The following is a 24,928-nucleotide window of genomic DNA, read 5'->3' on the forward strand; positions in this document are numbered from 1 at the left end:
TCGATTTACTTTCTGTTTTGCATTTTTCTGCAGTTTGGCAGCGATATTATTACCGGTATCAGATTACCGGAACTTATTGGATCTCCCTTGAGTATGATTAACGTCGATTTGGTAGGGCAAAACCCAACGATCGTGTTTGTTTCCGATTCTGGACCAGGAACGACCCTTGGGTTTGATATGGTAGTCTCGACGTGTAAGTTCTTGTAACGTAGGACATATGCTGTGTATAGGCTAACATTAAATCAATCATTAAATTGTTAGGATAGCGATATCTGTTGCTTAATTGTACCGCTATAAGTTCAATAATAATATAGGAAACTATATGTAAAAAAATCTATCGGTCGAAGCAATTTTGTTTGAATTGTTTTAGCTTTTAGATCAAATAGTCAACGAAAAGCATTATTGTGTTTCAGCTTGTAATGCACCAGGCCTTCATTGCTCGGAAACTCCAACCATCGTGTAAGTTCCATCTGTATTTTAAAAATCAGAAGTTATTGTCTCAGACTTTGTTTATTAATTCACTTCATGCAGATAAAATTAAAAAAAATACCATAAAATTAAAAAAATTACAGGGTGAAATATTGTTTTCATACTTGACTTACACGTTAGAGTCGAATCCAAGGGGCGTATGCACACAGCAAATAAAATCCTTTTTTTAAATATAATGATAAATATTGTGATACATACTTTTTACTGTAATTACTAACACGAGAAGTGTCCTTTTGAAATAACCTATGCACAGAAAGATTGGAAATATTTGGCGCGATTCTTAAAAAAAAATGTAATATTTTATTCCAAATCAGGCCAGAATCAGTTTCAAAAAATTCATGCCTAGATAAAACTGATAAGTGACAAAGAAATTTAGCAAGACGCAAAATTAAAGCATTTTTGGTCGCAACGTCTATATAAACGAACATTGTAAATGACATGCAAGTCGCAAGAATAATAAGCGCAAGTGGTATTTATGAATAAAAAATAAAAGTCAAATAAGGTTTCGCAAAACAGAGTTGATAAATCGATGAGGCTGTTAAAGTTCTTTGCGCCACACCACTTATAGTGAAGATGACCGAGTATAAAGAGTCCAAACTTTAGACCGATTTCTGGTTTATTTCCTTTGGGGAGTATAAAATCTTGAAAGAAATGCATGTTGCTAACCGTTTATTTAAGAACTTCCATGAGATGACTTGCTAAAATTATGTTCTAAAATAGTCTGGAAGATGTGGCAAAGATGGAACTAAACGTTGAAAATGGCGATACCCTTTACATCGCTGGAGGACGGCAAACGGACTTGACAACAGTGACGGACAACTGCAAAATGGTGGTCACCGACAGCAGCCAAATATTGATTTTTAACTTCAACATAACCGAATGCGCCCCAACTGTCAATGTAAGTGCACTACGTAATCGTCAATCGAATAAACGTAAGCGTTTTTTTACTACATATGTTCACAAGCCGAATGCAGATTCGTTTTTATACAGCAAAATAACGATATCATCTCGGTGACGTACACCGTATGGAACGCCAAGGCGCTGCCGTTAGAAAATGAAATACAACGCTACTTCTTTTACTGTTTGAACTTCACTTGCGACTTCAACGCCACTTCCATGGTCGACTCAGTTGCTCTGTTGCCCGAAATACGGTCAGTTGTCATTATAAATACGGTGGTGGTGCTCTAAACTTGTAGGCTACGTGCGTCTTATTAATACAAAAGTCAATGACAAAGCAACAACCTTGAACAAATTAGTAAATCTTGAAAGGCAGTAATTGGTTTTAGGTTATGCAGTCGCAGCTATAACTATTGCTAATTTGTCTGCTTATCAATATATCATGATAAAAATGATGAGGTTGGAGCGGCCCTGTAATTTCCCATATACGTGTACACGAAGTGAACCTTTTTCTTATTTTCTCTTCTCTCGTTTTTCATGCGCGCTGTCACCGCTCGTTTGGTCTTTTCGTTTTTGTCGCTGAATAAACTGGTTGTTGCCTTAAGATATTAAATCTAAATTTAACAAAATGCCAGAAATCAGATCGGTGTACAATGTGATTATAACAGGAAAAACCTGTTTATAGAAAAGTTGGTTTCACCGCTGCACCAGTCGAAGGTCAGTTTGATGTGACGTTCAACCTTTTCCCAACAGACAGCTTGACCAGTCCTCTGACCAGCGGTTCAACGATCAATGTACCGAATTTTGTTTACGCAAAAATCGAGCTAGCGCAATTGCCAGTCGACGCAACTCAATTTATTGTGCAGGTAAAGTTATAGCTACTAGCGGTGAAAACAATTTTGAAACGTTTTCGAACCACTTAGCTTTTTAAACATAGTCCAGATTAACAAAACGCGTATTTATTAGCCCTAATTAACAAAAAAGCCATAATATTTTAGCCGTAACTAATTGCACGAATTTTCATTATAGAGGTGAATATATCGATTTGAATGTTTTCCTGTTTTTAAAATGTATTTTACGTTAACGTTTTTCAGATGACAGAATGTTGGGCCACGGACACTTCGACCCAAACAGCTCCAGGATGTATCCCATCATTGTTGTAGGGTCGGTACCACTTTGAATGTCAGCGGCTATTAACCGCTATAAGTTTCAGCAGCAACATTCAAAGCAAACCTAAAACTATCTTCACAAAAGAAAGTTACAAAAATACAATTGAGAAAGTTACCCGAACTTCTAGTGCACAATTTGTTTAGTACTCTCAAATAAAAATTAAATAAAATGTTAACCACCAAATTCTGAGGATTTGGATTTAAGCGTCACAAATATTTTCGGGTACTTTTTCTCGTCTTATCTTTCTGTTTATGCCTAGGTCAAGTATAATGTTTATGGCCGGGGTTGTGAGTTCAAACCTCACAGCAGAATAGTAAGTTTTCTAGCCTGCCTTGCTTACATCAATTACATCGACGGATTCTATTAGTCTGTCGCTTCCGATGTAGGCTAATATATATTTGGTTCGTTCGAATCATTTGTATTCCTAATAGGTTGGTGTCTATCCTTAATCGCGAACTAATAACTGTTATGTTCCACAGTTGTCCAGCAACGAACACCTTCGAATCCCCAGACGCCATCAACGTAACGAGAAACTACTTGCCGTTGTACGGATCGTTCGCCTTCCAGACCTTCACCTGGACAAACGTCTCCGAAGCTGACCAGAACATCTACGTGCATTGTGACGTCACGATCTGCGACGACGTGATTTCTACTTGCACAGGACCGGTTAGACCAAACGTTTAAACAGCGCATTAGAATTGCTACTTGTAAAAGTTATTTGCAAAGAATAATCGGAAGTAGTTCATGCGTGATATAAATTACGATAAGTAAATAATACAAACAAACCTTAGGCAATCAAACTATTTTACGTACAATGTAGTTAAGTTTAGTAACCCAACTTAAAAAGTCAATTTGCACACTTGTAAGTCCAAGTCAACTCATATGATTTTAGGGCTCATTTGCATTTATGCCTTCATAAAATATTGCGAAATTTTTAACAATTAATAGACTAACATTAAGATTTAAAATTCTCTTCAAAATCAGTTTTACCAGCAAGCGTACGTTTGTGTTCTCAGATGTGCAGTAAAAGAAAACGACGTCAAGCATATCAGCATAAAAGTGATAAGAATCGTCATGGCAAAGGAGAAGTCTTCTCAGTCGGACCGATCCGAATCGCATCCCAACACAATGAAGAGATCGCATCCGAACAGAGTGATGTGGTCGTTCCTAAAAAGATCGAGGAATACAATGATGTTGTTGTTACAAAGGAACATCTTAACCCCGATAACTCGGGCAGCAATAGAATCCAATCCTTCATATTTTGCTTTTCTGCCTTGTCTATTACTATTGCCATAATTGCTGTTTATTTGAAAAAATAATTGCATTTGTTTAGGTCTAAACGGGAAACGTATTTAGTTATAGAGCCTTTTACTGATTTATCGAATAATTTTAGCCAGTGAAATATAATCAAATATAACTATTTGGAAATAAAGATGTATGCATGACACAACGAGTGATTTTGTTGAGCAAAATTATATAGGCCGAAAATTTATTTAAGCGTTTAACTATTTTTGGAGAATAATTATATTTGTCTTCTAAACATCTTAGCTGACCAAAAGTTAATCACATGGCTGTACGCATTATCCACATAAGTTCTATTTTGTTTATTCCCCAAATACCTCGCCGTGTATAAAATTGCCTTAGGCCTGCAGTGGTTAAATAGAATATTTACCAGTTATTCGTAAGATCTTCGTAAAAGACATAAATAATGCAAACATATTGTTTTAAATGTCATAACAAATTTGCTTTAGCCTAAATGTGTGAACTGAGTGTCACTAAATATAAATTTCAAATCGCGTGATGTGTTTCAAATCATGTCATATCGAGTGTCTAAAGTCGGTTAATCTAATGCTTCTCAACAAGAGTATTATGCCACAGCCTGTGTTAAAGCGGCATTAATGTGAAAAAGGAATCGAGTGTTTAATATGTGACTTATTTGCATGGCTCTAAAGATCTGATTCTTTTTCTCCGTCGAACGCGCATTTTTTAATCACTAATTCAAGTGTTACCAGCATTATATAAGCTTGCGAAAGCCTCATGTTATAGCCGATAATTTAAAAAAACATGGGGTATTTCACATCAAACTAATTTGCAAAGTCGTGTGTATGTTTTAAATGAAGCTATTAAACACACAACCTTGACTAAACACGTCTAGCCTATTTTCGTAACGAACCCCCCGTGAAATTTATCGATCAAAAATCACTAACAAACCTAAAGTCGTAGCTGCAATTGTTCAAATTACGCGAAATTTAAGCAAATACGTAAATACCATACTGCATCTAACGAAAGAAAATCCCGTTTAAAAAGAAAATTTGCTTAGTGTTTAAACCGCTGCAATAAACGCGATGTTTTGCTAACTCGGTCCAAATGTTGCATAGTCTATAGTTCTTTAGAGTTGCCCTACATCAGGGGTTCTTAAACTTTTTTTACCGCGGACCCCTAACATTTTATTTGGCCTCGCGTGGACAACGGTAGTCAAAAAAAGTAAAAATGACGTCATAAATTTAGGTCACTATACAAATATAGTCATAAATCTGCTGATTTCGGTAAAAAAATGTGAAAGTGAAATAAAGTCTAAATACATTCTGTGGAAAACCGTTTTATTTTTAATCAAACTGTTTTCTTCTAAAAAATGATTACTTCTTAAATATATACTAACATTTCAAGTTGGCCTTTATGGACCCCTAAAACTAGTTCACGGACCCCCAAGGGGTCTGTTGACCCCAGTTTAAGAACCCCTGCTCTACATTGTCTGTGTAAGTGTCTTAATGCCTCATGAAAAATTGTTAAGGAAAACGCTACAGTAAGCGCAATATTTTGCGAACTTAGACTATATATTTTAAGTGGTTAAACAAACTGCAAAAGATAATAAACATAAATGTATAAATTTGCCGCATGAAATTTTATTTTTACCAAGGCAACGTACTTGACTTGGTTTTAACGGTCACGCAGATTATTGCCTGATAAATGTTTAAAAAAGTTTTACCCTTTTCGTCAAGAAGTTTTGCGAGAAATCGCACGCGCGACCCTCGGATTTGACATGAAACCAAACTGCAATGCTGTGTGATGTTTTTGAAATGGTACAACTTAATAATCGACTATAGCGCACAACACTTGGCTAAGCATGTAATATATCTTTTAAGTAACGAAAACCAGTGACATTTGTCAATTGAGAAAAAATCCCAATCGTAAAACTTTAGGGTACAGCAGCAATTTACTTGCTTGGTAGCGTCATATTTAAGCAAATACGTAATCCCGGTGCTAAACTGCGTCAAACGTGAAAAAAATTTTTCCTCATTGAAAAAACAAATGCTTACTGTTAAACTCCTGTAATAAACGCAATATTTCGCGAACGCTATTAAGTAGGTATTACGTGGGTAAACAGGCTGTAAGAAGTCATTAGGCTTTGGCCTCAATCACTATCGCTAACAAACGGCTAAAAAATAAAAATTCAATTCTTCGTAAATTTGCAAACTCTATCCAAATTTAACGCGGTAACAGGCACCAATAAGTTCCTAAACATAATAGTCTTAGTTGGAAACATTAAAATTTTACTTTATTAAGGAATATACTTAATTTTATTTTTATGTCCAGACAGGTAATTGCGCTTGAAAAAAAGTTTTTCGCGGATACGTGGATTATATTTTGCGTACTGCGACAACAAACGCGATATTTTGCGAACTCTGCCTAAATTTGGCATTGTTAAACTCAAGTTTTCACTTGGAACGTTGCACACATTTTTTAAGATAGATTATAATATGTGATGTGCTTTTTACGTAATCCCGGTACTATACTTCTTCCAACGTAAGTAAAATCTCGCTTAAAACTGATAATTGGTTATTATTAAAAACGCTGGAAGGATTAAATATACAACAGCTAAGCACGTCAAACATCTTTTAACTAGAAAACATGAAAAATGTTTTATCACGCGCGCCCTGTAAAGAAGCGAGCAAACGATGGGGAGTCGCCGGTATTTTTGTTATTCGACGACGGCGTTGCTCTGCCAGCGACCGACCGACCAGGCGAACATGTTGCCACAGACATCTCACAAATCTCACAAATCTACTGTAGGCCTAAGGCTGTTTACTAGAGAAAGGCCTAATTTTGCAAACCAAGCTACAAAAGTAATAAAAATACATAGGCTACATACATAAAAACATGTATTAAATGTTACTAAGGGAAAGCGGGCCAAAATGGACCCGTCACTTTTCTCGATAACAAAAAATTGCGAGCGTCAGTATTTGTTCACTGAACTGTACAGAATGTGGTCTAAAAAAATATTTTTGGCAAAAAATTATTCAGATTCGTTTTTGCACAAACCTTCATCCTGCATTTCCTATAGCAACAAAGCAATTAAATAATCTTTTCTTAGGGGGTCCGTTTTGCCCGTGCAAAAATCCTCTAAAAATATTAATTTATTCAGAAGGTATGCTTCTTTCAGTTGCTTTTTTAGCATAGGAGTAACTTTCAGTAAGACTTTCGGTTGCTACTCTTCTTATCCTTTTGGTTGCTACTATTCTTATCAGAAAATATTTTGTAAAGCTCGAAAAATAGAATTCATCCCTTAAGGCGTCCGTTTTGCCCCGTGTTTCCCTAAATATCATACACTCATAGTCAGTGTTCCCTTTAGGAAATATTTCTACTGCGCAAATATTCTTTTTAGTACACAAGAATATTTGAAGTCTGAGTTGGCAAGGGCCCTCGGAAGATCAATGTTTTTGGTATGGGAGCGAGTCGTGAAAGTTTGAGAGATGAAGTCAAAAAGGGTGACGTAATGAAACTAATATTCTCAAGAAACTTGTATGCGCAAATTCAATCGAGTTTAAATACGTTAAAGGATATGACAACAAAGCGGTTTGGCGAAAATATATCCGATTGTTTGAGTTAAATTGACAAAACGTACAATTTCGCAAGATTGGATAACTGATGCACTTAGAGCACAATCAAGAATCGCGAACTATTATCTCATTTGCATTCATCAAGAACAGTGCTTTTCAACCCGTGGGATGGTACGCACTTGTGCGGATAAAAAAAATCGTAATGCTGACGTCGTGCGGATGGATGTGCGGATAAAAAGGGTGCATGTTATTATTTTTATTATGTGTACCGGTAATACAATAATCAAATAAGCTCGTGCGCCCAATTTTGTTTTGCAAAAAGGTTTTGCAAACTTGCTGATCTTGTTTCGTGCGGATGGAAATTTTCCGAAATAAAAAAGTGCGGATGGAAATTGTAAAGATTGAAAAGCACTGATCAAGAAGATTTTGTCAATTTATAAGGGCCATCGACTCTACAGCTGTATCTGTGTAGAAATCATGTAAAAATTGGGACTGTGTTAATAATAAACGTATCCAAAAATTTATTTCGGTTTCATGATCCCGAGTTATTGTGAAACACTCCACTGCTGTGTTGAGCATTCTTCTAAAATCATATATATTTTTTGGTTTTCCTGTGTAGACATTTAATTCTATTTAGGATAACCAAAACATACACCGCTCGGCTAATGAAAACCAATCAGACAAAGTAATTTACAGTAAAACATATATTACTTTACAATCGTCAGTGCGCATTTAATTTGTTTAGGCCTGCTTGCTTTTAGCTACAAACATCAATGAAACATTTATCAATGCGAAATGCTTGTGCACCTTAGAGGGAACACTGCTCATAATGTAGTAGATTGTACATTTAAAATAAAATTTTCATAGCCTTACAGCTAGCAAAAGCCCTGCAAAAATTTAACCTTAAAAAAATAGAGGGCCGAATTTTTCCAGGGCCTAAGGCTATAGCCTTATTAGCCTATTGATTAATCCGGCCCTGAAATACATGTAATAAAGTTTCACCCCTCGTGAAACGTAGGGAAGCATTGTAAGGTGCTAAATTTATATGGCGTTCGTGAACTGTGTGGCCAGATTGGACAATCAGCAACAAAAGCTCGAAAGTCTTATTGAAAGTAAAGCTCTTAGCCGTCAAGTGCCAGTTTGTCACTATTTCTGGGAGTGGGATTTTATTTTAAAGCGGCAAAAATGAAAATAAATATAAAGCAATTATTTCGATTGCAAAATGATACTAAAATTAATTTTGGATATAGTCTTTACCAAGCTAACGAACGAGAAAAAGAATCCTTCACAAGCTAAGGACATTATGGAACAGGCAAGGTATATACTAAAAACCACGAACTAAAGTGAAATTAATAATATTCAAAAGATGAGATGAGATGAGATGAGATTTAAAATATTTCAGACATGACATAGAGTGGCATGTAGTTGTTATTCAGCTTTAGAATTCTGCCCCAACTAGGGGCCTTTAATTGAGGGATCATCGTTTTAGTAATTTATAGCTCTCTACTCCATTCTAGCGGCAGCAATATTCCTAATACAAGATTCGGTTACATTCGCTTGTTTGTTTTGCTCGCGAAGCAACGACGCGACTGACATCACAGTGCGCTTTATTCTCCATGAGGAGACTGCGTGTGCGACTTTCTCTTTGCGAAGTGGCTCCTCTTGGTAAAACAACTTATACCACTTAAATAAAAGTATTTTACCGCCCTAAATTTAAAAGCGACAAAGTAGTAGTTTAGACCTCACTGTTAAGACCTGTTTCGTGTGTTCTTCATATTGAACATATCAACTAATGTTGGTAAACATATAGGCCTAGTACACGGTCGATATGGCGTTTCAAGGAATACAAAGGATATAATAAACGTATACTAATAGAATAAATACAGACAAAACATTTCGTAATTCGACAAAGGGTATACGCATTATCTACATAAAATCTAGTTATCAAATTTATTTTTTGGTAAATTCCACAATTACCTTCGTCGTAATTGAATTTTATTTCGCAGTAATAAATACAATAGGCAAGGCCATATAATAAAGTTTATTAATCGTATAACGCAGAGAAGGGGCTTTTAATGAGATAGACTTCTACTGTTTGTGTAACAACTAACAAGTCAAGGAAAAATTTAGGGTTACGTATTGGTCTATTAAAGGAGCTTTTTAAGGTGCGGGGTTGGCAAGACCGAAACAAATTAATTTTGCATAACCCTTAAAACAAAACCATAACAGAAAATGTATCCCTTGGCTAACTACTCCCTTTGTTTATGTAAAGTCAAAGGTGAAGACAGGACATTTTGTGGCACTTATCTGATATTTTGCTTGAAGAAACAAGCCAAAGGAAAGTATAACCTTTACTTTTTGTGTTATGCAAATTCGGCCCGGCTGGATACCGTCATACGCCAGATTGACCCGCTTTGATAACGTGAGTGCATTGAGTTTATACATTACAAGACAATCGAAGTTAAATTATGAGCAATAACTTACCAAAAAAAAAATCACGAAATGCAACATATAGCAAGCAAATTGCGTTATGGACACACCTTAATATATATAAATTAATTCTATAAAAAAAATACTTAATCCACCCAAGTCATCCGTCCTAAAGACTTAAGTCAAGTCAAGTCATTTTGTTCGAATGAGGTGAGTAAAGTCAAGACATTTCAAAACAGTGAATCAAGTGCACTCAATTCACGTCAAGTCATTTGAAAACACTGAACTAAGTGCAGTTAAATCAAGTCAGTGACTTAAGTCACTACAAAAGTGGGCTTGGTTGATATGGTATTTTGCTTGTTTATTTTAAATTCATAATCTGAAAATATTTTATGTCGAATCACAAGTTCATGGTTTGATCTAATTATACCGATATGGGAACAAAATAAAGCGTTAAAGACATTAGAAGGTAAACCAGCATGGCAGTGAAACAACAGGACTTATAACAGCTTAAACCAAGCATTTCAGCTCGACCGCCTCGTAATAAGGCAAACCAGTCACCGCTACACATACGAAGGTGCAAGTGAGAACAGAATTAAGCGGTAATAATGTAAAAAAGGGTAAAAATTAATAAAAACATTAAAGATGAGGTTCAGCAAAGTGGTGGGAAAAGTTGATAAGAATGGTAATTCGTTGCAAAACGTTGTATTGACGAAATAAAAAATACAAACGCTAAATAAACTGCGGCAGCCACCACCACTAAGTTTTCGAAACAATTTAATAAAGGTAATACAAAGAAAACCTTGCCGCAGTCACATGGAAGCCCAACACATAAAACCTCATCGTCAGGCCGCGGTAAACACAACGTTATCTACGGCCGTGAGACGAAACACATGATGTGTACTTTGACGTGGAGGTGTGTTTGTCACGCTGACAATCATGGAACACCAACCAACCGGTAAAGGTTCAACACAAACTGCCGCTAATCTAATCATTTCCCAACAAACTTCCGTTATAAGTTTACATTTCCCTGCTCTAATATAGTTTGTGCATAGTGTTGCTTACCATTCGTCACGATTTAGGCGGGGCAGTCCAAGTGTTAAGGGCGCTGTCGATTGATTGTCAAAATGTTCCGCTTTTTAGTCGGTCAACATTTTTCACACATAACACAGATATTAGTTTGCATTAATTGATCTATTTTGCCAACTTAATGACTAGTGCAACCTTGTGTGCTTTTTTATTGGCTTGCGTTTAAAGGCGAATTTAAGTTAAATCCTGTTATGTTTTTTTTTTGGTTGGTTTTAGACCGATTTTTTCTAGAGTTTTACAGTAAAACTATAATTTGATGACACTTCAAGCATCCATTCTTAAAAAGCATATAGTTAAAACGTCACAAGTAATACAAACTGCCTCGCGTTAATACGCGACAAAGCGGCACTGTTAAAGCAGCGAAACAGATCCCGCCTAATAAGTGCATTCTACTTTGGAACGCCAGACACGAGTACGTCAATACTTACAGCCGAAACTTGAACATCTTCCCTGCCATCGGCTGTTACATGCAATTATGAAAACTGTCCATTATGTTTTAAAAGCCTTTAGATTTGTGTATTTTTATTTTAAACATTAATAGATTAGGCAAACAGCATTATAATCAATACTTTAAAACCTATAACGTCACTCTAAAAAACACGTACTACGGTATGTTATGGATTCTATACTAAAAGCTAACATTGTATAACCTTGTAGCCCTACTATGATTTAGCTCGTTTACAAGGAATCGTTTCGCAATTCTACAAGACTTTTAACATTATATCTCATGCGGCCCTTTGTAACAAACTTGCGCATTCTGGTTTAAATTAATTAAAGCAATAAGTGGAAACATATTTTCAAATGTAATATCAGCATAATATTTTAGGAAAATTAATTTTAAAAATACAATTTATCAGCGTCGTTTATCCATTATGACACAGTTTGGCGCCCAAACGTTTGACGTCTATATCGCAGCTGCAGTCTGGGGGAGTTTCTACTGCTCTGTTGCGGAATGAAATGATCTTTGTTTGAATTCATTATCTTGAAACTGATGCCCGGCAGCCCTAAATAGACACCGCGTAAAGCATATTCTGTTTATTTGTCGCGTACAAAGTGCATTGATGTGGTTCTAGTGACCTCCTATGCAGACAGGGAAACGAAAATACCTCAACAACGTTTATTTATTGCTACACTATTATGAAAACATAATTATTCGCAAGGATGAGAAATAATTAGAATTTTAAACTTCAACTGGACAAATGAATTACACAAAAACTGAGCTTCTCGCTTGCAATGGTAGAATATAATGGGCAATTATAAAACGAATTCAGTCATTGACTATAATGCAACAATTTGTTTGTGGTTATAGAACTTTCGTTAAACGCCAACAGGTTTGGCGACGAAACCTGGTGGATATCAGCTCGTGTAATAAACAAGCCCTTACGAAACAGAAACGTATATCTAATGGTTTAAGCCTGTGTTCTTGTTTTTAAAGAACTAAACGAGTTTGCTGCAATCTTACGAGTGGAACATGCACTAAATGTTTTATAAATGTACAGACCAAAATATTTTCACTTTTAGGCATAACCCACACTTCAAAGAAACATTACAATTTCCATTACCAGGATTAACATTTGAAATGCCAAGATATTTGCCAGAATAGACAGTATAGTAAACATCTTGCCCAAGGGCCAATGTAGACTTATGTTGTTATACAAATTCTCACTGGCTGAATAATTTCTTACGCCAGATAACGTGAAAGCATTAAATTTATATAATACAAGAGAATCAAAGTTAAATTATGAGCAGTAACTTAACCAAAAAAAAAACGGATGAAAAACACGAAATGCAACATTTAGCAAGCAATTGCGTTATTGACAAACACTAATTGTATAATAAAAAATACTTAATCCACCCAAGTCATTTGTCCTAAAGACTTAAGTCAAGTCAAGCCAAGTCAATTCGTTTGAAAACAGTGAACTAAGGACACTTAATCCAAGTCATTGACTAAAGTCACTACGAAACTGGACTTGGTTAAGATGATATTTTGGCTGTTTATTTTAAATTCATAGTCCGAAAATATTTTATGTCGGATGGTCTTATTATACCGATATCGAAACAAAATAAAAAGTTGAAGACATTAGAACAGTGGTTTTCAACCTGGGGTCGCGACCCCCGGGTGGGTCGTTTGCCTTTTCTCTGGGGGTCGCGAAGACGGCAATCAAAAATAAAAATCACTATTCCTAGAATGCGAATTAATTTGCTTAAAAAATTAACTTGTAATGAAAGTGAATGTTCATACATTGAGATGCCAGGAAGAAAGATGCGAGATAGAATATTATTTTAACAATGTAGGCTTGCTATTGAGTTCCCGGTATCAATCATAGGTAGCCTACGGAAGTGCTTGCAAACCTTATTTGGAACAGTAAAGACTTAAGTTTACTAAACAACTTTAAGTGAAAACTTAAACCTAAAATTCAGGTTACAATTGTTTATATTGCACAATGTTTTTCTTCAGACTCATTAAAGACAGAAATCACAAGCAAAAAACTATTAACCGTTGTGACACCAACCATATTTATTACATCACAATAACGATTATTATATCCCATTAACGATTAAACTAAAGTTTAGTCAAATAGTGTTATCGAATAAAATCGTAATGCGGCGATTAGAGGCTTAAACCGTAACTTTATAAGCTAGTACATATACTTTTTCGTTAATCCGTATAGTTTAACCCAATTTACAACAATCGGTCAAGAAATGTGATCGTTTTACCAATTTAAATGTGACTCTCATTTACTTAGGTCAAAGTATCAATCATTCAAAATTGAGGGGTCGCGTAAGTTTCGAAAACTGGAAAAGGGGTCGCGACAACAAAAAGGTTGGGAACCACTGCATTAGAAGTTAAACCAGCTGGGCAGTAAAACAACAGGACGTATAGCAGCTTAAACCAAAATTTACATTTCAGCTCGACCGCCCCATGATAAGGCACACCGGTCAGCGCTACATATACGAAGGTGCAAGTGAGAACAGAATTAAGCGGTAATAACGTAAGAAAGGTTAGAAATTAATCAGTAAATTGAAGATGTAGTTTAGCAAAATGATGACAAAAGTGAATAAAAATGGTAATTCGTTGCAAAAGATTATATAGCCTAAATCAAAAATACAAACGCTAAATAAACTGCAGCAGCCACCAACACTTAGTTTTTGTAACAATTTAATAAAGGTAATACAAAAAAAACCTTGCCGCAGTCATCATGGAAGCCCAACACATAAAACTGCCTCGTCAGGCCGCGGTTAAAACAATGTTATCTACGGCCGTGAGACGAAACACATGGTGTGTACTTTGACGTGGAGGTGTGTTTGTCACGTAGACAATTCAGGAACAGGAACCAACTGATAAAGGTCCAATTAAAACAACAGCTATTTTAATCATTTCCCAACAAACTTTCGTTACAAGTTTACATTTCCCTGCTCTAATATAGTTTGTGTATAGTGTTTAATTGCTTACCATTCGTCCCGATTTAGGCGGGACAGTCCAAGTGTGTTTAGGGCGCTGTCGATTAATTGCCAAAATGTTCCGCTTTTTAGTCGGTCAACATTTTTTACACATTACGCAGATTTTAGTTTGCTTTAATTGATCCATTTTGCCAACTTGATGACTAGTGCAACGAGGATATTAAGTTATTCACGAGGATATTAGGTTAAACAAAATAGTTCTGCCACCAATATTCAGCATATTATAAAACCCGCTATTAAATAATAACCCTTGACCTTACGTTCTTATTTCTTTTACTGAACCTACTTTTTACGCGACCTCATAATTTATTTGCGATTTCTTGACGGTGTTTTTCTTCAAGCATTGCGATTACTTTTATAATAGCTGTTCTTTCTTTTGCAATTTTAACTTCAGTGTTGGTTTACACCTCGACTGAACTGTATTGTAATTCTGTTGTTCGCTTTTTAGACTTGTGAATAGTTTTATATTTATATATAATTTTGGTGTTTCGTTGTGTTTGCAGAATCTTGGCAGAACTGAGGATGCTTTTTGCGTAACTATATAGTATTTTGGAGCATAATGGTTGGAGGTTGGAGTAAGACGTAATAAGAATATCAAACCCCATACAGAAGTAGGTATATAGTATTTTGATTTTGTTGACTAAAGTTGTTTTGGATCTATTTGACAAACTTTGTGGTTTTGCTTGGATCTTACGATATGGAAAAAATATACAACTATGAAATGTCGGAAAACGCTTAGATCCCGAGTTCCCCGTTGCCAGAATTATGTGCTGTGTTATGTTCCTGGCGATAGGAATTCAAAATTGTATTTATACTTGTCAAATGATAAATGATTCCGCTGTAGATAGTGTTGCTTAGAAGTTTTTCATTTTGGCTTTTTTTTGAGCGAACAATTTACTTCCAAATTCGTCGTAAACAACTGGAATACAATTAGTTCTATTTTTACGGCACATTTAAACGAGAATTTGACTGGCAACAAAAGGCACAAGTTAGTTGTTTGGTGACGTCACGCCATGACATATTTTTGTGACATCATTCTTAAATGACCGCAAAAATGCTATATCTGGCTAAAACATCAAATGTTTCTCCGAAAATGCCAATTGCGAGAAATGACTCCATAACCTAATTCAGGTGTAGCCAACTTGTGTTTGATTGCGATAGACTGAAATATTTTTTTAGATACTCTTGATGTAATTACATTCCAAGCCAGCGATGGAGGCTGATTTGTTACGTCAAAGAACACTTTATTGGGCTTGGTCATTTTAGTGTCCCGCTTGTGTGCGACAGCTCCTGTTATGACGTAACACATATTAGACGCGATTGACTATAGTTGAAATGTGGCGATCGACCGGTTGATCGCGATCGACGTGTTGGCTACCCCTGCCCTAATCCATTTTGATTTTTAAATATATGTAGGCTATTCATTGCAAATTGATTTTACCCAACTGTAGTTTTCTTTAAGTGTTAACATGAGAAATATTTAAGCGCTTTTCTTGGTTTAGTTATTTAAACAAGGCCAAGAAGGCTGGTTCAACAACAATATACGCTTCTCACCAAGTAAAATGTACATTTTGAAGTTGGGCCATATAGTTGGCTCACACGCAAGTTAAGACAACAGAGCAGCGTTAGTGGTTGTCGAAGCAAACGCCAACACTGTCTTATCAGTAGCAGTGAGAAACATGACGCTTGGCTTTCGAGAAATTATTTTCAGATGTTTGTTAGGCAATTCAAATCGATGGTAAAAGGTGAAAAGACCACGGTGTCCCCTATATATGGAGTAAACGCCAAACAGCAACATATAGCTTGTCAAATATTTCGTGTATTACTAACACCGTGCGAAAACTGCAAACCGGTATCGCACAAGTCAACTTATACGATAAGTCATTCAACCCATAACGTATCGTTCAATAAACTCTCTGCTATCTATTGAAACGTATTACACGTGTTTTCCGTAAGCGTGTTTACAAGAAAAAAACGAAAAAAACCCGCAGATAATATGTTCGTTTTCTAATTCCTTCATAGGGGTGTCATATAATTCAACCACTCACAATACATGGTTGTAAAAATCCACCATATGATGTTCTGTCTTTACAATCTACAGTTGGCGGTAATATTAGTTTGAGAGTTGGTGCTACGCATGCGCACGTCGGACTCAGTACTCGAGTGGATTTACTGTGGTATTACTCCAGTCCCGAGTTCTGAGTCCGATTCCAGCAAACAAACCGAATCCGCCGAGTCCCGACTCCGACTCCGACTCAGAAGCCCTACTATAAGTTACGCTGTGCTCTACAACAGTGGTTCTTAACCCTTTTCGTTCTTAACCCCATTTTTCTCTTGGTGCAACCATAGGCGTAGCCAGGGAGCTAAAAAAAAATTATAAATATTTTACTCTTAATAACTTGTTTTTTTAGCATTTATGAGAAGTACCACAGCAGTTGATTACAGGCATGCCACACCTTCAGTTGTCATACATTGTTACATCACAAACGATGTAGTTAATATAACGTATGCTATACAATAATGTAATTTTACTAGTTTAGACAGTTTTTGCTCTTTGACTATTTTTTGAATATTGCGTTAACACTCAATCAGTTGCTGCTCGAAACGGTTTGCTAACAATAGTATTTCTGCTCATTACGGCAGTTAACACAATAACAAAAGCTAAACAAAAAATTCCAAATTTTTTCCCCCCACAACAAAAATATTCGGTTGGCTACGCCACTGGATGCAACCCTTTCTAATCTCTAAGCAATTCTCGCACCCCTTCCAAATTAACAGCCAATTCTTGCCCGATTTTCCCCTTTGTGCAATCTTCAAGTAAACATTTATGGTGCATTACAAAACTGTTTTTGATCGTTCGAATCATTGTACAATACGAGCATAAGGGAAAACTTTTCGACGTTTTAACTATTTTGGGAAACGAAGCATAAAACGACGAAGCCAGTTCCCAATATCGTTATCTAACGGATGGCAGCATTCACACGGCTTTGTTTACCGAAATGGGCCGGAGAAAATGCATTTAAGTGGAGGTTCGGATCATTTCAGTCATTCGTTAGTTTAAGCGACTATTTACGAATATGAAGGTTTTACTTTTGATGTTCGCCCTTGTGGCAGCGACCTACTCAAAACGACTTTTTCACAAGTAAGTGTTGCTCTATTTAATTTTTTGCTTATTCTCTTTGTTATCGATGTTTTTCATGAAAACTAAAAAAATATAAAACTTTATAAGAAAACAGACATAAAAATCAATCAAAAACAAACAAGATAATAGACAATAAAAAATAAAATAAAACATAAAAATAAAAAACAGAATAATATGAAACTCTATATATTAAAAATTATTTAAGGCGAGTTTTGAAATAATTGGGTGAAATAAAAATGCTTTTTAGCTGTCCGTATCAAGTCGATTTGATAAAGATATAATATTTATCAAAAATATTTCGTGTATTTTCGAAAAAAAGATTTATATTTTAGCACTTAACAAAGAAAAGTTGTTTACCATTTTGTTTCTAACGTTTTTACACAGTGACCAAGTTCTGAGGCTTTACCCCACCGAAGCGCAGAAAGCAGTTGTCGAGCAACTACCAGAGAGATACCCTGTAAGTTTAAATGGAAAATAGGCTGGTGACATAAATTAAAAAAAGAAAATATTGTTTTTGTTTTCAAGGAAATCGATTTCTGGACCGCGCCAAGAGGCAATCGTCCAGTTGACGTCCATGTTTCGAAAGCTTACGTCCCCGTGGTCAAGGTTTTCCTTACACGCCAAAGGTAACCCGTTTCTCTGTTGGAGTTAAAGGTGTTTAGGAGGTATAGCGTTAAGTAATAAAAAATCGTTCTCTTTCCAAAATCAGTTTGATGAGTGTCGGCGCATGGTAAATTATGTTTTGCTTTGGGCCGCTTTTTAGTACTATATACCAAGAAGAAATTGGTAATAATTTAGTTGGCAATTGGACGTGTCGTTTTATTGCCCCAGGATCAACCATGAGGTTTTCATCGAGGATGTACAAGCGACCATCGACGCATCTACAAAAAGCTCATCTGGCGCCCAACCTAAGAATGGCTTTGATTACAACGTGTTCCACACTTTTGACCAGGTAATTTACTGTGAAGATATAGTTGTGCAAATGGCGCCGCAATTGTTTATGTGTAGGTGAAGAACGTGGACATTTATGGTTTAAATATTTAAAAGATGATTTAAAATCCTGGTGAAGGTTTCTTCCGGCCGTAAAAACCCACAGCGGATAAATACATTCGAAGCTTTGTTGGAATATTATATATTTATACGACTAATCCGTTATTGTATCTTTGTATTGGAAAAGCGTATTTATATTAATGTTTGGACAACTTTGTTTTTACTGCCAATATAGTTTCGAAAACACGTTTGCCTCTGAAATGCACATTTTCATAGGACTCGCTATTAAGCCTATACGTTTCGTCTCTGTTGAGTTCCTCTGCAGGGGCGGATCAAGGGGGCACGTGGCCACAACCCTTTAATTTAAAAAGTATTTGTTGCATATTTTGATAACAACAATAAAAAGTTATCTGGCGCTTTGCGTAAATCCATCTATAGTGTTTCTCGCATGTCTTTTAAAGCTAATCTTATAAAACCCTAAGCGCCGTGAAAAATTTATATGAAAAAGACGCCACACTTTAAACCAGTTGGTCGCGGCCCATTGGTGAGTCGTGAAGCTATCTCAGGTATGTCGCGATTTGCAGTTTTCTATTAGATCGGGAAATTATTGCATTATCATTACGTAACATTTATGCAACAATGTAACAAATACGTAACACAATTGTGTTGTGTCGCTATTTCAGTACGTATACGTCAGTAGTAAAGATACATATGAAATACCTTTTGGGGGTGGAGTCGCGAACTGAAAAAGGTTGAGAAGCACTGCTTTAAAGTATCTTTCTACGTCATCACGAAAAAATTGTCTGACCTTTTCTCCCAAACCGCAAATCCTAGGCCCTCACCTTGTCCTCTAATAAACACTTTGTGTAGGATATATATATCAGTCGAACAGTGCTATATTGGTGGTTTACATAGAATTGTATAAAGGCAATAGCGACAAATAGCCTTTTATTTAGCATCCTGGATAGATTAACTGTAAATATACATATTTCTTCTACAGATTTACGCTTGGATTCTTGATATTGCAAACAACAATCAACAATTAGTGACTTTGAAAAGGTACGGAACATCCTACGAGGGCAGACCGTTAGAAGCCATGCAGGTATAGGTATTTAAATAAACATACATTGCCTATATGATATATTCAAAATAAGGGTTAGTAAGTCCGACAATACAAGACAATTGGATAAAGTTAATTTTCGCCTAAAGATGCTAAACCAGTGTGTCAAAAAAAAAAAAAACTAAATAGGGGAGTTGGGGAGCCATAAAAGAGCACTTGGCCATCAAATCTGTTGAAAAGTTCACAAAAATATATATTTTTTCCTTTTACTAAAAATACTTGTTTACCATATGAGATCAGTCTTGCTTAAACCTGCAGTAAATTGATTTTTAAGGTTATAAACTTTAATGATTTATGAAACCAACCCTCTATAACAGGCACCCATGAGAGACTGAAGGCGTTTACTTATTACTTTGTGCCTTACGGGCAATTTCCAACGTTATAAACTTGTTGTTTTTTAGAAAGTGTATGGTGCGAATATTTGTTTTATTTTTTAATTTGCGGCAAGCTAATAATATTTGAGAATTACCTTTTTGGTGTTTACCTTTTTAAAGAAGTTTGCATCCAAACTTAAAGAAAAAAAAATTGTTGCACCTAAAAATGCGTTTTGCCGATGGACAGTTGTAACGTGTATACCACTAATATATGTTAAATCCGTTATTTATTTCATTATTAATTTTTAGTTGAGCAAAGATTCAACAGCAAATAGACCTTCGTTTATGATAAACTGCGGCCTTCACTCAAGGGAATGGGCTACACCCGCAAGTTGCATGTACGCCGTGAAATGGGTAAGTGTAAGGCAAGGGTATAGTGTCTACTTTTTAAATTACTGATTAAACAGCAAAGAGTCATATAAAATAATTTGCAAAAACAAAAAAATTGTATTATACTTACCAGGTTTATAATTTTGCAACACCAACGTTTTATGTAAATAATACCAAGCAAGTATCCATTTGCAAATTAGATCAACCGTGCCAATCGTTTCACTGACCTGCGAAACAACTAGTTATCATTAAAACAGTCACGGTACATCAAGCAAAATGAAAGTCACAATTCTAACCAATTCTATTGAGTTTACCCGTTATCACTTTCTATACAGTTAAACAGTGTTACTGCAACAATATTGTTAACGATAAATAGTTCGCGTAGTAATCCACGGTTCAAGCTGGCAGCACCATTCTGCAAAATACCGTAAAGACATAACGGCTAAACAAAAGTTGTCAGCACTTTATATTCACCCTACGATTTTGCAGTTGCTGGAAGATTCTTTGATTCTCGATACGATCGATATCTTCGTGATTCCAGTCTCCAACCCGGACGGATACGTACACAGCTTCACTAGAGTAAGAAAAACGATTTGCCAACAGACGTGACTTTATAAGCACAAAATATAACATCTTTGTAATGCAGCTTTCGTATTGAAAGTAACACCTCTCATGCCTAAAACAAAGTAAATATAAACCGTGTCTTAAAAAAAGTTAATTCGGTATGACGTCAAGTTTAAATGCAACTTTGTGCGATGGTACGTTTGGCATGAGTTTGTGGCGTCATATATGTAAAAAGAAAAATCTTGGATTTGCGCCTTCCCCTGCCAAATAAGACAATGCATGAATATTGTGATGCAAATTGGACGAATTTGTAACACGAAAACGAAAAACAATATAAAAATACGTAAAACTATGATATCACCTATGGCATTACTTTATCCCAAAGTGGATCTTGTTGTTATAGTCGGTGAGACATATATTCGGTAGATATGCGATCTACAAGATTTTAATAGATCTCTTTTATCAAAACCTTAAAAATGCAGGATCGCATGTGGAGAAAAACAAGATCACCAAATGCGGGAAGTATATGTGTTGGAACCGATCCAAACAGGAACTGGGACGCTAACTGGAGTGGTGAGTATCTTTTTTATGGTTTTAAACTTTTAATACTTTTATGTCTGTTGTTGAGACGAATATTATGAGAACTAAACATGTGTGTTGTTTTCACAGGCGCAGGTGCCAGTGGTGCTCCTTGTAATGACGCTTACTACGGATCAGCAGTATTTTCCGAGGTAAAGACGTTAAATTTTCCACGTTTGTTTTCCAGTCAAAATTGTCCTAATTGGTAACCTATGAAATAACAAAACACGAAGGTATTCTCTTTCGTTTAAGAATATGCAACTAATTTATATAAGCTATTGCTGCCAGGCATAATGTCAAGTTTGAAAAGCTCTTCTGGCAAATGTAATTTTTTATTTCACCGTTTCATTTTTATTTATTCGCTATCGCGCGGTGTTTGCGTTGCACTGTAACGTGCTTGCGTTCCATTCTTTTTTCTTTTTTCCTTTGTTTATCGTGCACTGTACTAGTCGCATTCAGTGTTATTTACCCTGATGAAGACGACCTGTATAGGACGTCGAAACGTCGGAATAAAAAAATACATTTGCCAGAAGAGCTCTACCAACATGCAACTAATAAGGGCCGTGTCGAACTGCAAACTGTTTTTCCAGCTCAATAACTTACTTCTTTAAAGTATGATTGGCAAATTGCTGTGTCGTGATTTGACTTGTTGCCTGACTCTCCTCTCTGATTTAAAACTTTATTTAAAAAGCCCTTTGCGTACATCATCCTGTTTATTTTGAGTTGTGTTTTTGATACTGATGATTTTTTTGCTTTACTATGTTCTGTACTTAGTTTGTTTTTTATCATTAATGTTCAACCAGATACAAATCAAGTTAATCCTAAAAACTAATTGTTTTTAAGCCCTGGTATGGAGCTAAAACCCAGCTTACGCGAAAAAATTGCTTTAAATTGCTTCGAAGCCGTTATTAAAAAAATGATTTAAAGCCATTTTTAGTCTTACTTAAGAGACATTAGACTTTTTACGTTTTGGCGTTTTTCAATTTGAAAATATAATACCTGTACAACGAATGTACTGTATAGGGTTATCACGCAGCTCACAACTACATGATAAAAGTAAAATAATTAATAGTAGCTCGCGACCCTCTAAAATTTGACGATCACTGGGTTAGTGCCTCGTGAACTCCTACTATTACAAATAATGCATTCTATTTTTTCGAATTTTTTCGAATCTATATTGCCTTTGCGTTAATGCTTCGCCGTTTGCTTGATTGTTCATACCAAATTTTAGTAGCCTATTTGCGCACGGGTATACGACCGAGAACAGAAAGTTTCTTTATGTCATTGTACAATGACGTCACGTTACATCGTCATTTTGTGACGTCATTTAGTAAAAAACTCTCATGACCACCACAAACAAAATTCGAGAATTGCCTTTTGCTTAGGGTGCGTGTTGTTTAAAAAAGTTTACATTGGTATTTCGAACTCGATAAACTCTAAAACATGTTCAAACGTTTTTTTGGTCGCCTTATTTTACAGTGGGACCAATGTGGTGAAAGTAGTTTCGTTATAAAGCATTTATTTTAATTTGAGTTTTTTTTTTCTTTTATTTACACACACGGGTATGCCATTACGACTTTAACTTACTTCAATCGCTATTACTTACTTTTTGGTTCTATGCAAATAAAAGGTGGAGACCAGAGCTCAGAAAGATTTCGTCCTTGGTCTTGGAACTGTGCAAGCTTACATTGATGTTCATGCCTATAGTCAATACTGGATGTACCCGTACGGATATCAATCTCAACCAGCTAATGATGTATCAGTTTTGGTCAGTAACACACACTTGAAATTACTAAAATTTTAAAATCTATTAGTAGAGTATAATGGCAGATTATATGCTATTTTGAAAAGAAATAAACCGTTAAGTCACTAAATGTGGGCATCGTTAAGGTCTTGATTTCACCTAAAATAGTTTTCGTTTTCTTAGTAATTGGACATTTTTTGACCTAAATTTGCTTTGATGCTAATGCAGGACCAAATCGGAAGAGACAGCGTAGCCGCCATCTTCAGTGTCAATGGAAAGCGATTTCAAACAGGCTCGATCATAGACGTGATCTGTAAGTGTTAAACACCTACTTGTTGATCTAAATACTGTTGACTCTATTGTGCAATGATAATTCACTCGAAATATTTAAGTACTTGGCTGCAGGATTTTTTATTAACTTTGCTTTTCAAAGTTTAAGCAGATAATAAAACGTTTTTTGTTTCAAATTTTGAATACTAGTAACTTTCTATTCCTTTTTATTGCGTTATTCAAGCTAAATAACTTGCACTATTGGGGGACGTTTTTGAAATATATAAATATTATTATCGATCAGCCATACAGTAACATTTGAGCATCCCTAACTCTTATCACATTGAAACCTTCATGTATTTGAATATAGATTTCATACATTCTCTGCAAACATTTTACTCTACTTTTGTATTTGGTCGTATCGCAAATGAAAAGGCAGTCGGTCTGCCATAAAAAAGTGGGCTAAATGTTTGCCAACACACGATTTAAATATAGGCGCAATGGTTGTTTGGAAAGCTAGGACTACTGTTATACGATGTATCGAATCCTTCTTATGAACAGCTGTTGCGCCTGTACGTTTATGTGTATCGAAATATGCTCACAGACCAGGCATCAGGCAGTAGTATCGACTACTATTACGACAAAGCTGGGGTGAAATGTACATTTGCTGCAGAGTTGAGAGATCAAGGCCGGTACGGATTCATCATGCCCGAAGGGTAAGTGGAAGCCGTTTATTAAACCTAAAAAGGGTAGTTTCTGGATTGCAATGCGAGATTGATGTTGTTCAAACAATCTTTAAAAACTGAAACTGCCTTTAACGTTTAAACTTTAAACTGTCTGATTGTAGACTTTACAAATGTAACAACGGAGTTTGGTGTTATTGCCTTCGTGCATACTGTAGTAGGGTATAAATCAATACATGGAGACAAATCTGTAAACATGTGGTGTGTGTAACGCAATAAGGATCCTGGTAATTCATTGTGTCCGCTAAAGCCGTATTAAGACAATGTTTGATCTTAGATGTATTTAAAGCCATGACGAGCTTTTGTTTAAAAATGGCGATAACAAATGAGCGCTGAAATGGTTTAACAACCGAAACACGGCTCTCCCACTTTAAACATTTTTGGTTCACGCAGAGATATCCTGCCATCGTCGCAAGAGGCCTTCGCAGGACTGATGGTGATTGCCCAAGCAGTTGCTGCTGGTGATTGCTCAAGCAGTGGTTGATAAAAAATGCATCTAATTCGTAATTTGGTTGCACAATAAACCGATAAAAATACCCTTAGTGATTTTAGTACTGTTCATAAATTGACTTTTGTAAGATTGATATGAATTCAGTTTCGTCGATTTTACGTTAAAAAGTTTGCAAGAACATATTTTGTAGACCACAAACACACACACAATGTCTCTTAATTGCAATTGTGAGATACAAACAAAAGT

The 24,928-nt window shown here is 35.8% G+C and overlaps 1 protein-coding gene across 1 annotated transcript; it reads left to right on the forward strand.

Moving 5' to 3' along the window:
* Positions 1-17,452: 17,452 nt before the first annotated feature.
* Positions 17,453-24,715, forward strand: LOC146137770 (carboxypeptidase A1-like). Its single transcript, XM_083394433.1, has 13 exons — positions 17,453-17,517; positions 17,902-17,974; positions 18,043-18,143; positions 18,349-18,469; positions 19,508-19,605; positions 20,256-20,355; positions 20,821-20,910; positions 21,378-21,468; positions 21,565-21,626; positions 23,105-23,242; positions 23,447-23,531; positions 24,093-24,204; positions 24,625-24,715. Exons 1-13 carry the CDS (start codon positions 17,453-17,455, stop codon positions 24,713-24,715), a joined length of 1,227 nt encoding a protein of 408 aa, XP_083250559.1.
* The last annotated feature ends 213 nt before the right edge of the window (positions 24,716-24,928 follow it).

The sequence above is a fragment of the Ascidiella aspersa genome, chromosome 7, assembly GCF_963924565.1.
Source record: "Ascidiella aspersa chromosome 7, kaAscAspe10.2, whole genome shotgun sequence".
Lineage (NCBI taxonomy): Eukaryota > Metazoa > Chordata > Ascidiacea > Phlebobranchia > Ascidiidae > Ascidiella > Ascidiella aspersa.